This window comes from Oncorhynchus nerka, linkage group LG5 (assembly GCF_034236695.1).
Source record: "Oncorhynchus nerka isolate Pitt River linkage group LG5, Oner_Uvic_2.0, whole genome shotgun sequence".
Lineage (NCBI taxonomy): Eukaryota > Metazoa > Chordata > Actinopteri > Salmoniformes > Salmonidae > Oncorhynchus > Oncorhynchus nerka.
Window position 1 is genome coordinate 60,828,945 of NC_088400.1, and position 13,347 is coordinate 60,842,291.

General features: G+C 42.5%; 1 protein-coding gene across 1 annotated transcript in view; it reads left to right on the top strand.

Annotated features, from left to right (window-relative positions):
- Nucleotides 1-13,347, top strand: part of LOC115129760 (xin actin-binding repeat-containing protein 2-like) — a 53,672-nt gene that overhangs the window by 17,944 nt on the left and 22,381 nt on the right. The window contains exon 3 of the mRNA XM_029660457.2: nt 5,746-5,866. Coding sequence (XP_029516317.2) covers nt 5,746-5,866 — 121 coding nt within the window. The remainder of the gene's footprint in view (nt 1-5,745; nt 5,867-13,347) is intronic.

A 13,347-nucleotide genomic window follows, 5' to 3' on the forward strand; every position in this document is an offset into this window, starting at 1 on the left:
GGAAGACATGCTACGCCAACCGCCGAGCGCCGCCCGAACAAGGAGAGGAACCGACTTCGGCGGAAGTCGTGATAGAAATGTGTTTTTTTTTACATTTGTTGTTTGTGTACACGGATTTTATGTTTTCCCCCCCAACACTGTTTTATTATTATATATCAGATTTTTTGTAACTGTATAGCAGACCTTCATGCCAAATTGAGTCAAACGATTTTTGGAAATCAACAAAACATGAGAAGACTTTGTCTTTGTTTTGTTTTGTTTGTTTGTCAATCAGGGTGTGCAGGGTGAATACATGTTCTGTCGTACGGTAATTTAGTAAAAGCCCATTCGACATTTGCTCAGTACATTGTTTTCACTGAGGAAATGTACGAGTCTGCTGTTAATGATGATGCATAGGATTTTCCCAAGGTTGCTGTTGACGAATATCCCATGGTAGTTATTGGGGTTGAATTTGTCTCCACTTTTGAGGATTGAGGCGATCAGTCCTTGGTTCCAAATATTGTGGAAGATGCCAGAGGTGAGGATGATGTTAACAAGTTGAAGTATTTGAGTTTGTGGTCTGTATATTTTATCACTTAATTTAGGATAACATCAACACCTCAGGCCTTCTTGGATTGGAGGATTTGTATTTTGTCCTATAGATAATTCAATGTAATTGGAGAATCCAGTGAGTTCTAGTAGTCTTTAATAGCTGATTCAGATGTTTAATTAATCATGTATATATGTCTTTGCTGTTTGTTCTTTGTTATGGGGTCAAAAAGATTGGATAAGTGGTTTATCCATATATCTCAGTTTGCATACATAACTATTTGTGATGTTGTTTGTTTAGTGTGTTCCAATTTTAATAGAAGTGGTTAGATTCTATTGATTCTTCAATTACATTGAGCTGAATTCTGATGTGCTGTTCCTTCTTTTTACATAGTGCATTTGTGTATTGTTTTGGTGATTCACCATAGTGAAAGCGTAGGCTCTGGTTTTCTGGATCTCTATGTTTTTGGTTGGATAGGTTTCCCAATTTCTTTCTTAGGTTTTTGCCTCAAACCATTTGTCATTGTTGTTAATTGTCTGCTTGAAATGTTTAGATTTGATAGGGAAACTGAAAGGTCAAATATACTATTTAGGCTTTTGTCGTGTCTTTGGCTATGCTGGATTAAGTGTTATGACATGCTATTCTATAAAATAATTTCTCCGTAATTAATATTACCTGATTGAGCTAATCATGTAAATTTAATTAACTAGAGAGTCGGGGCACCACGAAATAATAAGCTGTTATCTTCCGAATAAACTCTTAAAGACCTAGTAATATTTTACATCAATAGCAGTCAATATTAATCGTCCTCTTAATTCAGTCTCATCTGAAAGTTGTAAATTCTTGGTTATCTGCACGAACCCTGGCTAACAAGTTGAATCAGCAATACAAAATTGGGTTTAATTATTTATTTACTAAATACCTAACTAATCACACACAATTACACATACACATAATTAAATCATAACTTGATTACAAATTACGTCATAAAGGAAAACGTCCCTAGCGGGCGGAACAGATATGACAGCTTGTTACACAAAAAAAAGGGCTGGGTTTGAGTGAAAGAGTGGGAAGACTGAGGAACAAAGGGTGAAGCTGTGCTATCGTAAATACAGTATCTTATGCATTCTAAATTACCGCCCATTTGGAAAAGGAAAATGCAATAAATATTTACTCTGAGCTGCGTATCGGTAGGTTGGTGTTAGATGGAAGGCCGTGTTGCCCAAGCGAGTCCTTTGAAGAATGTCTCTCAATTTGATACGTTGTAGTAACGTCGTTGTGTGATAGACGGGATACTCTGTCTGTTCCATCCTAACCCTCGTTTGCAGCGGCTGTTGCTAACTCAGCGGCTAGGAGGTATCACTTCTGTAGTGAATAAGAGTTCAAAGTTCATACCATTCGCAACCAAAGCTCACGCTGATGTTGGCTTCGTTCTGTAGTTATTATCTGAACCATTCTGACATCGGACCGTCATCCCCACATCCTCGGAACAGGAGGTTATATTGTCGTCAAGGCTTTATATAGGAAGGGAGAGGAGGGTGTGTCTGAAAAGTTTTATACCCCATGTCCCTTCACAGGGGCGGGCCACTGATTGAGCAGAGCCCTACCTTATGAAAACCCAAATCTCACATTTTAGAAGCTAAAATCACATTTCATCCCATCACGAATAATTTCCTATTCAAACATTTAAATTGAACAACAATTCCATGTGAATCCGATAACTCTGATGTGCAGACTTTCCACTGTACAGTTTATGTCATCTTATCATTCATGAGAATGTCTCAGATGACAACAGAACTGACATTATATTCATTAAGTACCACCGCATATGTTCAATTGGTCAGATTACCAGAATATAGTTCATTTCCCCCCACCTTCTGATGTTCCCACAATCTCTATGTTAACCAAGGGTTTTGCAAATGCAACATCAGTATGGTAGAGAGAGGAAAAAGGGGGGAAGAGGTATTTATGACTGTCATAAACCTACCCCCCATGTCAACGTCATGACACTTTCTACTGCCAGCTATCTTCACTATCTCTTACAGTTGAATGCATTCAGTTGTAAAACTGGCTAGGTATCCCCCTTTATCTCATGCTCTCCCCGCTCTCATCTCTATCTTTCTATCCTCGCTGCAACTCTTTTGTGACTGTGTTGGATTGAGAGTGCTTGAAATATAAGTGGGTGGATCTCAGTGGCCTGTGTTTCCTAATAATGGGGAGTCAACAAAGAATTGTACTGTACAATATTTTTCACAGCAAACGTTTTGGACTGTGAGGAGAGCTAATGGCATTGGATGCAAACAAACAACTCTGATGGAAAGAGAAGCTCTTGCCAAGGTTTGGATGAGACACTCTGGAGTCTGTTAAGTGCTTCTGGGTGACCTTCAAAGACAGGAAGTATCTGCTGTTTCAGCAAAAGCTTCCAAACCAGAAACTAAAGCTGTTATTTCACTAAAGAGGAGGAGAACGTGAAATCAAACTTGTTCAGGTACAGTGCGCGTGCTCAGGTGAAGCAAGTTTTGTGACGCTGTAACTCAGAACATTGGATTGATTAACAAAGTATTGGATTGATTTAAGGCGAGTGAAGAAACATGAGATGTTCTCCACCAGCAGCAAGGCAGATGCCTCCTACAGCCTACTGGTATGTTTCTGTCTTGACTATCAACTGTGGATCCTGATGAGTCATCTTCATGTCACTTCATGTTGTGCCAGGAAAGCAATAAGGCAGCTTTCACAACATTAGACCAAGCAATCAGGCTTGGTGGTGTGTATATGTGCGTCTGTGTGTGCATCATTAGAAACAAAGCATCCCTCCAAGTGGTGAGTCAGTCACATATGAGCTGCCATTTCCCTCAGCAAACCCCTTCTAGTCCGTCATCTCAGCCAGAACTCCCTTTTCTATGCGGACACAGAGCGCTGCGAGAGAGAGGGATCGCCTATAGTTACTGTATGATGTACTTTACTAGGTTTTAATAGGCATGGTTGTGTATGAGTGCACCCCCAGGTGACAGAAAACAACAGGTCGCGATGTCACTTCCTAATCTGCAGCTCCATATAATAAACTGATGTTATCACCATGGTTTCCCCTGACACGTGTCCGTCCGGCATTTTACTGTGCATGCTGTCACATCAGCATTAATGTCATGGACGGGTGGCATTGATTTCATTACTGAGACACCCTTAAAAGGGCAATTTATTTTTCCTGCTTATTGTCTCTGAGGCTGGTAGATTTCCTGAAGCACGTGCCTTATTAATGATGTCAGTCTGTCAAGGGGAGCGTAAGGGGAAGTAATTCCCCAGGCTGGATGGGAAGGCTTACGGGGAAGCTGACGGGGAAGCTGTGGCAGGGCCAACGGGAACATATGGAGGATAGGATCTGGCTAACTAGTATCCCTGGGAAATGGCCTCCTGTCTGTGTCTTCTCTGACCCCATTCCTCTTCAGAAATGGAAATGCTGTGACATGATAGCGGAGAAAAGCAGAAAACATTTGATCTGTTTTCATGGGAATAGGTGAGGAAATACACGAGGATACTGCTGAATGAACTTATGGGTATATATGTATACACAGTAGAGATATGACATGTTTTGTATAGAAATGTGTCATATAATTGCTGCCTATATTATGTGATGTAAATGCTCACTCCACTGATAAAGATGTTCTACATCCTGCTCTGTTTGTTGACATCTGACCTCAGAGCTGAATAGACATAGAGGGGATCGAGCCCAGTCTGCCCGGTAACATGACTACGGGCCATATCCAATGAAATCAATTAGAATACACCACTTGCTTGCTGTGATACAATGTGCAACTGGATTCTTTTAAACAGTGAAATAAACTCAGTGTGCCAACATGTTTGCAGTGGAGCATTATTATTTACAGGTGATTTAACTCCAAAATCCCCTTGTGGATTAGATTGAATGGAACCCTCGTCTCGAGATTAGCACACAGTCCTCTCTATACCGTCAATCCCTTCTTCACAAACACAAGTGCTGTTCAAACATCAGTTCTATTGCCGCTAACGACACTTTTAAACATCTCCGGAGCAACACACAAGCGCTGCCATAGACGTACTGTTATTAAAAGACGGGAGACGTCAACAGAAATGGTATCACGATCCAGTGGGAGGCTGAGAGCTCGTTCCCGAGGAGAGGAGTGGTTCGAGATTTACAGAATGGAGTGTTCAGCTACTGCTGTACTGCTGTTGACAAAGCTTGAAGTGTGAGGGACCAAATCCCACATTCAGTCAATCGAAGAACCCAGACCACAGGTTAACTCTGTTTAGGGACCTGTGACCTCGACACACCGCACAAGCTGTTCCTCTCATGGACATGCCCTTCAAATTCATGGTGTCTTTGTGTGTGTCTGTCCTAGATTTGTCTCGGGTGCGTTTCTCTGGTTGTGGCAGGTGTTTGGGAGCATAGTCTGTTGTGTCCATGTGTTGTTGTTTCCTTGTTGTCACTCTTCCCCAGGTCCCGCTGGGAAGCTGTAGATTAAATACCACAGGAAACACATTTGATTTGCAAATAGTTCTTGGAAAACAACACACAGGTGTGTTTGTTCCAGACAGTACTGATTTGCAAGAAAACGAGGCGTGCTTTGTCTACTAGTTTCTACATTTGACCAACAAAAAAAAACACTTCAGGAAACACAAGATTATATGCCTCGAGGATATGCCACTAACAACGTTTGGCATTATAACATTGCATTTTGTCTAACACAGTAGTTGTGTAACCTACAGTTCTTATTGAAGGGTGTAGCCTTAAGCTGCTACACACACTAAGAGTTTGCCAATTAAAATTCACTGGAGTGTTTTGTTTGCTGTAACTTTCCAGTCGATGCCTGTTTTGCACATTCCAGTCAAGGTCGTCAGTGTTTGCCCTGTAAGTTCAGAGGTTTGTTTGCCATCCAGTCAACAGACACAGACATCCTCGCTACCATCGATAATGTTCCACTGGTGTCCAGGGGTTCAATGACACCTAACACTCACTGGGTGGATCATTTTTCAGACTGGTACTATGTGTGTGTTTGTGTGTGTGTGTGTGTGTGTGTGCGTGCGTGTGTGTGTATGGTCATGTGTATGTGTGTGCATATTGAGCTATGACCTGTACCTCAATCTCCACCCCCTTCTGGGAAAGCACAGGTGCTTCCTCTGATAATACACTCACCTCCCCCTCCTCTCTCTCCCTTCCTCCCTCCCTCTCTTTCCCTAACCAGGAAGTGAGAGCCGTACAGTCCAGCACATCTAGAAGAGCCCCAGCCAGTAGCTACCAGCTGGACCAGAAGAGCGACCCATCACCTGGTGAGAACATGGCCTCAACTCAAGAACCCAGCCTCTGTAAGTAGTCCATGACTGTAGTATTATGCACTGCCTTACCGCCTCCTCCAGCACTTTTATTCCATCAGAAATCAGGTTTCACAACTTTCAAAGAATTTCTTCAAATCCACATAGTAGCTACAGAATGTGATATTGGTTACGTGTGTTTGAGAGAGAAATCTGAAGATGAGCTTGTGTGTTGAGAATGTACTGTATTGTCCTGTGTGGGATCAAATCAACTCTGGGAATTGAGTACCATCCGAGGTAGAAAATGAACAACCCTAGATACACAAACAGTGTTTCCATTACTGTGATAGGAGAAGTTGCTGAGTGGCTGCATTGTGGGTTTTCCCTTTTCCACTGAAACTGATAACACTGTCTGTACAGAGTAGTCGTGGGGAATGTGCAGTATTCTCCATCCAAAAAGGTGCAGTATTTAAAAAGGCTCTCAGTTGTATGTTTCTGTAATGGTAAATCATCCACAAATACACATGTCCCTGTTTCACTCCATTTAAATGATTTACACGTGTGAAGGCAGAGGACATGACCTGAGTGAGATAATGCTTGAGTGTGTGACATTGGGGTCATGTTGAGGTGCTTCTGTGTGTGTGTGTGAATGTGGGAGGGAATGGGGGAGGGAGGGAGGGGGAGGGAGGGAGGGAGGGAGGAGGGAGGGAAAGCGAGAGAGAGACAGTGGGTGGGGAAAGGCTCAGTGGAATGATGGACATGTTGAAAGCTCACTGTGTGTTTCACTCACTCACTCACTCTCACTCACTCACTCACTCACTCACTCACTCACTCACACACACACACACACACACACTCCCACACACACACACGTCATTACTCCTAGTTGTTGTTGTGGTTTAAGTAACAACCTATATACAGCAGTTGAATTTCCAGATTATTTTATTTGTTCTCAAATAGAGGGAGGGAGGGAGGGAGGGAGGGAGGGAAAGCGAGAGAGAGACAGTGGGTGGGGAAAGGCTCAGTGGAATGATGGACATGTTGAAAGCTCACTGTGTGTTTCACTCACTCACTCACACACACACACACTCCCACACACACACACGTCATTACTCCTAGTTGTTGTTGTGGTTTAAGTAACAACCTATATACAGCAGTTGAATTTCCAGATTATTTTATTTGTTCTCAAATGTCACGTCGGTCATGTGAAATGGTTTACCTCTCTGGTACCAGGTGGACGCTAGCGTCTCACCTCGACAACAGTCAGTGACATTGCAGGGCGCCAAATTCAAAACAACAGAAATCCCATAAAATTCCTCAAACATAAAAGTATTATACACCATTTTAAAGATAAACTTCTTGTAAATCCAACCACAGTGTCTGATATCAAAAAGGCTTTACTGCGAAAGCACACCATGTGATTATGTTAGGTCAGCACCTAGTCACAGAAAACCATACAGCCATTTTCCAGCCAAGGAGAGGGCTTGCAAGAGTCAGAAATAGCAATTAAATTAATCACTAACCTTTGATGATCTTCATCAGATGGCACTCATAGGACTTCATGTTACACAATACATGTATGTTTTGTTCGATAAAGTTCATATTTATATCCCAAAATCTCAGTTTACATCGGCGCGTTATGTTCAGAAATGCATTGTCTCAAACAAACATCTGGTGAAGTGCAGAGAGCCACATCAAATTACAGAAATATTCATCATAAACATTGATAAACGATACAAGTGTTAAACATACAAATAAAGATAAACTTCTCCTTAATGCAACCGCTGTGTCAGATTTCAAAGATGCTTTACGGCGAAAGCACACTTTGCGATTATTTTAGGTCTGCACCTAGCCACAGAAAAATATACAGCCATTTTCCTACCAAGGAGAGGTGTCACAAAAGTCAGAAATAGCATTCAAATTAATCACTTACCTTTGATGATCTTCATCTGGTGGCACTCCCAGGTCTCCATGTTAGACAATAAATGTTTGTTCTGTTCGATAATGTCCCTCTTTATGACCAAAAACCTCCTTTTTGTTCGAGTTTTTTGTCCAGTAATCCGAATGCTCAAGGTGCATTCCAGGCGAAGTCCAGGCGAAATGTTTTAAAAAGTACAATAAAAGTTAGTAGAAACATGCCAAACGATGTTTAAAATCAATCCTCCGACCTCCCGGGTGGAGCAGTGGTTTAGGGCACTGCATCGCAACACTAGCTGTGCCACCAGAGACTCTGGGTTCGCGCCCAGGCTCTGTCGCAGCCGGCCGCGACTGAGAGGTCCGTGGGGCGATGCACAATTGGCCTAGCGTCGTCCGGGTTAGGGAGGGTTTGGCCAGTAGGGATATCCTTGTCTCATTGCGCACCAGCGACTCCTGTGGCGGAACGGGCGCAGTGCACGCTAACCAAGGCAGCCAGGTGCACAGTGTTTCCTCCGACACATTGGTGTGGCTGGCTTCCGGGTTGGATGCGCGCTTTTGGAGGACGCATGGTTTTTGACCTTCGTCTCTCCAGAGCCCGTATGGGAGTTGTAGCGATGAGACAATATAGTAATTACTAACATTACATTTACATTTAAGTCATTTACTAACTAGTCAACTAACAATTGGATACCACGAAAATTGGGGAGAAAAGGGGGTAAATGTTTTATTTTAAAAATCAATAATATTTCAACCGGACAAAAGCTTCGTCAATAGAAATGGGGAAACAAGAAACGCGCATTCCCGATCAGGCGCAGGACTCGTGGCTGGAAATTTCCACTGGCCACTGATTTAAAGTGCTGTATCTCCCTCATTTTTCAGAGTAAAAGCCTGAAACAATGCCTAAAGACTGGCCACATGTAGAAGAAGCCATAGAACTCGTGAACTGGGTCCTAAGTCTTTGTATGTTGGATAGGCTTTCAATGGAAAAACAGCCTTTCAAAATAATAGTACTTCCTGGTTGGATTTTCCTCGGGTTTTCACCGGCCATATCAGTTCTGTTATACTCACAGACATTATTTTAACAGTTTTGGAAACTTTGGAGTGTTTTCTATCCAAATTACTAATTATATGCATATCCTAGCTTTTGGGCCTGAGTAGCAGGCAGTTTAATTTGGGCACACTTTTCATCCAAAATTCCGAATGCTGCCACCTACCCTAGTGAAGTTAACCAGCCCTAAATCACTGTGGTAGCTAAAGTTGGAAGACACTGTGGCCTTTGCGGACCGGTGTTGGTGTGAGTGATGAGGGTTTGTGAGAGCTGACCGATTGACAGTGTCATGTCAGTGACAGCATCATGTGATTTCCAGCTCACAGTGAGTGACAGAGGAGGTAAAGGAGCTGTTTGTCCAAAGCCACCGTGTTAAATAAAGACCTGTGAACGACACACTGCAATTTGTGCTTTAAACAAGCACTCACCTCACCTCCGAACCAGCAAGCTTTTGTCTTTTAAATAAACAACCTTGGTTACAATATCTCCCTTTTGTATATCCCAGTGGATTCTGGGTCTGGTTCATATAGCCCACACCTGTGGGTCCAAACAACACAATATTTTTTAAATGGGATGTCATATTCACAGTTGTAGTGATTGTAGTGATATTATTTTATAATATCAGGGGATACGCTTCATTGAGAGAAGCACCACTTAATTTGTGTTAAACGAGGCAATTTATTCGGGGGATTTTACCCATGAAGGTTATTGGAGGAGATTTTAGCCTCAGGAAAATCGAAGCTGCAGTCACTCAGATTGACACGTAACGATCCACAGTGTTTCTCTTAGGGCTTCTCTGAATGGCAAAAGTGAACTTCCTCCCATTAACTTCCATTAAGCACAATACTCAAACAGAACCAGAGGGCTAGGGTGCTTTGAGGGACAACAGTCTCTACCTAGACAGGCAGCACACACAATAAACTGTGATTATCTATTGTCTAAACAGTGACCTGAAAATAAGCCTTGTCAGAGAATTTGCATACACATCTACTATGATTTATCAAAAAAAGTTTACAGAATTTGTGAAATGCGTTCATTATTGACCCTTTGAAGGACTACAGGCCTTAGCTAGCTGATAAAGTGCCAGGGGATGTTGTCTATGACATCAGATATTCTGGGCGAATTTGTTTACACTCCAGGAACAGGAAATCCATGTGCAATTTCAGAGGGATTATCAGCACGGAACAGGTTCCTACAGCAGAGATAAGCAGGCTTTTCTTTAGTTGATGCACTGCTATGTCTGACTCTGGGGGTACATTTTGTACCAGAGGAGGCTGGTGGGAGGAGCTATAGAAGGAAGGGATCATTGTAATGACTGGAATGGAATTTATGGAATGGAGTCAAGCATGTGTTTTCCATGTGTTTGATACTGTTCCTTTAATTCCATTCCAGCCATTACAATGAGCCCGTCCTCCTATAGCTCCTCCCAATAGCCTCCTATGGTACACACTGCAGGGCAGAAAACAACAATCACTGCTATCTTTTTGAATTTAACTATACAATACCTGGAGGTTTCCTGAACAGAACCAGGAGTACCCTGGGTAGAATGTCAAGATACATCAGGGTCTGCACATTGGTGCCTTGAGCGAGCTAATGCTAATCAGTCTTTTATAAATGGCCCGAATGAGAGAAGTTAGCGTGGTGAAGCTACTCTCACAAGGTCAATGGCTTAAGGGGGGGGGGGTATCTCTTGTGGGGCAAAGTTTACTCTCCTCTTTCATGCCGTCTCCCTTTCTCTTTCTGCAGGTTAGTGAGAACGTTATAGAGGGTCAAAGACCATATCCCCAAGACATGCTAACCTCTTCGCCATTACCAATAACAGCGAAGGTTAGCATGTCTTGGGGGTATGACCTTTGACACTCTGTAACTGTCTCACTCATCATTAGTAATCATTCATTCAGGATTATCTGTAATCATTGTAGCATCCACATTAATGCAGTCGTGTTTAGAAACATATTATATTCGTATTTACAATAAAAGGGACTTCAAAATGAAACAATACATTATTTACCATGCATTTCTATTAGACACAAAATAATCTGAAAAGCAACCAAAACTAAATGCAAATGCGTCCAACGGGTTTGTAGAGTCATTGCGTGCTAGGAACACGGAACCAAATACTACACCTTTGAATTTATTGAAAAGACTCTTCAATGGTGTCAATCATTTTGACTTCAACCTTCATTTTTTAGAGCACACCCTATAGCTCAGTTATTTGAATGATTTATTTTATACAGTCATTATTGCTCATCTTTATCAAGGGTGTCAATCATTTTGGACCCCACTATATTTAAACACTGGTTTGGTGCTGGAGATGACGAATATGAGGTTGAAAAGTGGCGGAATTGCCTTTTAACTGCGACATGATGTCAGTTCAATGATGAATTATTGAATGATACTTCTTGTATGTCACGTAAAGGGCCAAGTTTCCAGTCACCAAATGTACGTGTGTTCTTAAGATAGAGTCCTTAATTGAAACAATAACAAAACACACTCCCCGCCCCTGTTTAGCTAACAAGCTAAGTGATGGGTCTGGAGAAATGTAACCACTCAAATTCATGATATCAAATATTTCGATTTAACCATGTTTTGAATCTCTAGTGTTTGTTCACATTTATGTTGTTTTCTAAACATTAGAGTGAAGCAAGCTATTTTGAGTTCTGATGGAGTGTGACAGTTGAAAATAAGCTCATGAGGCATTTATAAGATATTCATCAGGAACCAATGGGAATCATTAAGTCCTAAAATGGATCTAGCAACTATGGACTCAAACTTTAAGGCATGCACTTATGTAACTGTTCCTGGAGATGTTTTCAATGATTCCCAGAACACATGTGTCTTTAATAATAATAATAATAGTAATAGATGTATTTTATATAGCGCTTTTCATTACAAAGAGAATCTCAAACACGCTGTAAAAACAAACAAAACGAATGTAGAGATCTGGCAGGTCTTGGGCGATGTTCTTCCATCTTCAGGTGATAAGGTGCTGTTCATCCAGGCAGTTCAGAAAGGCTGGGCAGTAACTTAAGGGGAGGGAGCTTCGATGGCAGTTACTTAGAGAGGCCCGGTACCACAAACAAACACACACACACACACACACTAAGATATGAGAGGGATTGTTGTAAATGCCATGATCAGGGCGAGCTATGACAGGCGGCTCTGTTGTGGTCTCAGAGGGGACTCCTGCCCATCTGGTATCCCTGTTCCCCATCTGGGCCCGGGCAGCCAAGGGAGATCCCTGAACCTCAGGTATCTGCCCTCTACTCAGTCCCCTTCACTTTCTACCTTTCATTTCTGGCATGTAAAAAGTCCTGCTGTCTGTGGCTCTTAAAAGGGAGCCTAGGGTGGTTTCCCACATTTCATCATCAAAGATATTAAAAGAATGGTGAATCATCATTGTCAATATTTCTGGATTTGGGGACCTGTATGAGGTTATTTGAGTTGGTCCTCTCATTGGGTTGATTAGCCCCCACCCCTTCGTCTTTCCCCCCCCCCCTCTCGGAGAAATTAGGGATGCGGGTCTGGTTTCGAGGTCTCAGTGCAGGACGTCTGTTCCGTTAGGTCCGTGTGACTTAAGGTAAAAGGCATGTAGGGTACCTCATCTAAAAAAAGCCCCCCTACCCCTCCTGAGCTCTGTCTTTTAGGAAGGGGGGGGCATCTAAAATAAAATCAGCTGTCACTGTCCACTAGGCCCCACAGAGCTGAGCTGATCGCACACTGCTGGAGCCGGTCTCCAACCCTCATTAAATCACCTCCCAGGTTTTTTTTTTTCCTCTGGTAACGGCTGGGCAAAAGGACCCTGCTGCTGGCTCCCAGGGGATTTCAAGGCTCTTCAACATTATCTGAGGGATTGTATTGTCGAGGTACACGGTCGTGCTAAAGGCATAGAGAGCACTACAGTAAGTAAGCCAGTCTTTACAACCTTCATAGCCTTTCAGTGTGTTACAATACTCTGCATGTAAAGGTGGACTGACATTCATTGTCACGTGATTGATTTGAGTGAGAACACAAAGACACTTAGAGATACGTGGAGAGAGATACTATATGTACTGGATGAATGAGAGGCTGAATGGTGAATTGACTGTGTTGACAGTAGATTGCCGTTTCAGCTTTATACAGCTTTTGGTTGCGTGTAGTGTACAACTAGGTTGTTTTACCATGTAAAACAGGCCTGGAATTACAGCAAGAGTCTTCTAAACGTGTTCAAGAAGTATAGAGTTGTCAGATCAAGCTGATTGTGCTGGTGACCGAGGTGTCGATGGTTCAAATCCCCGAGGTATCTAGGTGAGGGATCTGTTGATGTGCCTTTAAGCAAGGCACTTGACCCTAGTTGACGCTCTGGATAAGAGCGTCTGCTAAATTAATCAAATGTAAAATTGCGAAAGGAAGCATGATTCCACGAGGATGTGGGATTGTTAAGTATGCATGAAGTCAGCTTGGTTTTTCCAATCTGATATGACTTAGTTATTTTGCCTGGAATGCTCTCCGACTGTGAGCGTACTCAGTAGAAACATTGTGACCAAGTGCTTGAGGCTGATCCAGTGGTCTCTTTGATCCATTTGCGGCC